The sequence below is a fragment of the Sphaeroforma arctica genome, assembly GCF_001186125.1.
Source record: "Sphaeroforma arctica JP610 unplaced genomic scaffold supercont1.3988, whole genome shotgun sequence".
Classification (NCBI taxonomy): Eukaryota; class Ichthyosporea; order Ichthyophonida; genus Sphaeroforma; species Sphaeroforma arctica.
The window spans coordinates 1-2838 of NW_014036570.1; the positions used below are offsets into that span (position 1 = coordinate 1).

General features: G+C 39.3%; 1 protein-coding gene across 1 annotated transcript; it reads left to right on the plus strand.

Annotated features, from left to right (window-relative positions):
• Positions 1-1699: 1699 nt before the first annotated feature.
• SARC_13977 (hypothetical protein) lies at positions 1700-1909 on the plus strand (the record flags this gene model as incomplete). The annotated part of the gene is made up of 1 exon (XM_014291892.1): positions 1700-1909. A coding segment is annotated over one exon (210 nt), but the record flags the coding sequence as incomplete, so codon positions are not given.
• Positions 1910-2838: the final 929 nt, after the last annotated feature.

The window sequence follows — 2838 nt, forward strand, 5'->3', positions numbered from 1 at the left end:
TATATATATATTATATATATGTATATGTATATGTATATATATATATATAGGGGTATAGGTATAAGTATAAGTATATATCGAATATTGAGCTTTGCAATCATTATTTTTTGTTCATTCAGTTACGGAGCGTTATTATGCTCAACTGCGGGTCTAACTTAGACATCATGGAGATCTTCGAGGAGGCAGAGAATGTGTCTTTTTACATCATTGACTCGCATCGTCCTGTACATCTAAGCAACGTTTTCGACAACGACAGGTATGATACAGTACCTTGAGCCAAGGTTTACATGCAGTACCTGGGCCAAGGTTTGCATACAGTACCTTGGGCCAAGGCTTACATACAGTACCTTGGGCCAAGGTTCACATACAGTACCCGAACCAAGGTCTGCATACAGTATCATGGGCCAAGGTTTACATACAGTATCTTGGGCCAAGGTTCACTTGTATTGACAAGGATATACGTGACTTGGGCGCTTGATTGGCTTTGTGGGGGGTCTGTATAAATAGATGTGACCTTATACTTATACCTACACTGACTCTACTCTCTCCTTCGGTAGGTAAGATCTCATGGATGTTTTATTACATCATCCTGCACACTCACTATGCTCATTCCTATATTCTCATGCTTGTATGCGCAATCGTGCATTTATATAGCTATAAGCGGGAGAATTATTCTGTGGAGGTGCCTATTGCATATTCACACCCCATGAACTTAGTCCATATCGAGGGGTTTGTTTAGCCAGTTCACGCGTTGAACCGTGAATTCTCGGTCCAGTTGTTTTTCGATACGCATGCCGCGTTTGAATCCGGACTCACTGATGATCTGTTCTAGTTTTAGGGTTTAGGGTTTTCGTTGGTAAGACTATAAAGTGGACCAAACAGTTGTATACAGTACTGTTCTGTTAGGAGCGTGAGCCTTCCTATCTACGCCATGGGCTGTGTTTTCGTTTCTTGGCATGGCTGTGAGGGGGAATTCAAACTCAATGGACATTACACCAAGCCACTCATGGTGCAATACTATATTATAATATAATATAGTATAGTTTAATGTAGTATATTATAATATAATATAATATAGTTTAATATAATATGATACAATATTATGACAATATAATTTCTCTATTTTTTTAATGGAGTGCCTTATATATAAAAATTCCTCTCCACTCTGTACATACATCCAAACATTGTTGACTCAAACGTTGGCTCACTTATATACAGCACTAGATCTAGAGAAAGGGTGTACTAGAAAGTATGTACTCACTCTCACGTATATATCTATACCCACTCACTCTCACGTATATATCAATACCCACTCACTCTCACGTATATATCTATACCCACTCACTCTCACGTATGTATCTATACCCACTCATTCTCACCTATATATCTATACCCACTCACTCTCACATATATATCTATACCCACTTACTCTCACGTATATATCTATACCCACTCACTCTCACATATATCTCTATACCCACTCACTCTCACATATATCTATATACCCACTCACTCTCACATATATATATATACCCACTCACTCTCACTTATATATATATACCCACTCACTCTCACATACATATCTATACCCACTCACTCTCACATATATATCTATACCCACTCACTCTCACATATATATCTATAACCACTTACTCTCACATATATATCTACTCTCATTTGTATATTCATACCTTCGCAGTGTGTTGCTATTCTTGGACACGGACGCCGAACCCGAATTCCTGAACGCTCCCACACGCGAAGAGTACGACAAGGCAAACGACTCCAGTGGCACAGACAGCAGCACAAGCAGTGATGGGGAAAGCTCATCTGAGGATGATGACAACGATGGAGATAGCAGCAGTGACAGTGACGAGGAGAAAGAGAAGGATGACGATGGGAGGGGAGAGAGGTATGATCTTTACTGTTTAGGGGTGGTGTGAGTATAGGTGTGGGTGTTATGTATGTGTATATGTGTGGGTGGTATGTATGTGTACATGTGTGGATGTTATGTATGTGTACATGTGTGTGTGGTATTTATGTGTACATGTGTGGGTGGTATGTATGTCTACATGTGAGGGTGGTATGTATGTCTACATGTGTGGTGGTACGTATATCTATCAGAAGGTCAACCACTACTAACACACACAGTGGACCATGTAGTGATAGAGACTTCCCATCTAATAGTGATGGTACGGGTGTTCACCGTAGTATGCGTATACTGTAACAGTTGATAGAGACTTTCCATCTAATAGTGATGGTACGGGTGTTCACCGTAGTATGTGTATACTGTTACAGTTGAAGCCAACTAGACAAGCAAGCGTGGAGGTAGGTACGGCCTGTTTTTTTTCTCGTTTTTTTTCTGCAGTTTCTGTGGCATTGTATGGTACCCGTATAGTGTACTTTTATCCTTTTGTCACTTATCAATTAGCGACTTTTATCGTCTCCATATTCCCTTGTGGTAGCTACCTACCAACACTTACCAAGAAATTTACAATCCGTAACCCTGAACCCTAAACTCTACATTGATCTGTTATACCTACCAGTGATGCCGACGGTGTGGGTGAGGAAGAGAGTCGGAAGTCGAAAAAGAGAAAGAAGAAACAAAAACAAAAGCCCCTGCGATCACCCGGTAGGGCGGAGAGACGGCGCAAAGAACGTACAGATACACTCAACAAGCTAGCACACTACTACGACTCAGGCTCAAGGTATTGTATTGAGTTATTGATATATATATTATACCATATTGTATTAATATATTTTAAAAAGTATTTATTATAATAGTATTATTATTATTATATATATATATATATATGTTATGTATGTATGTATGTATGTATG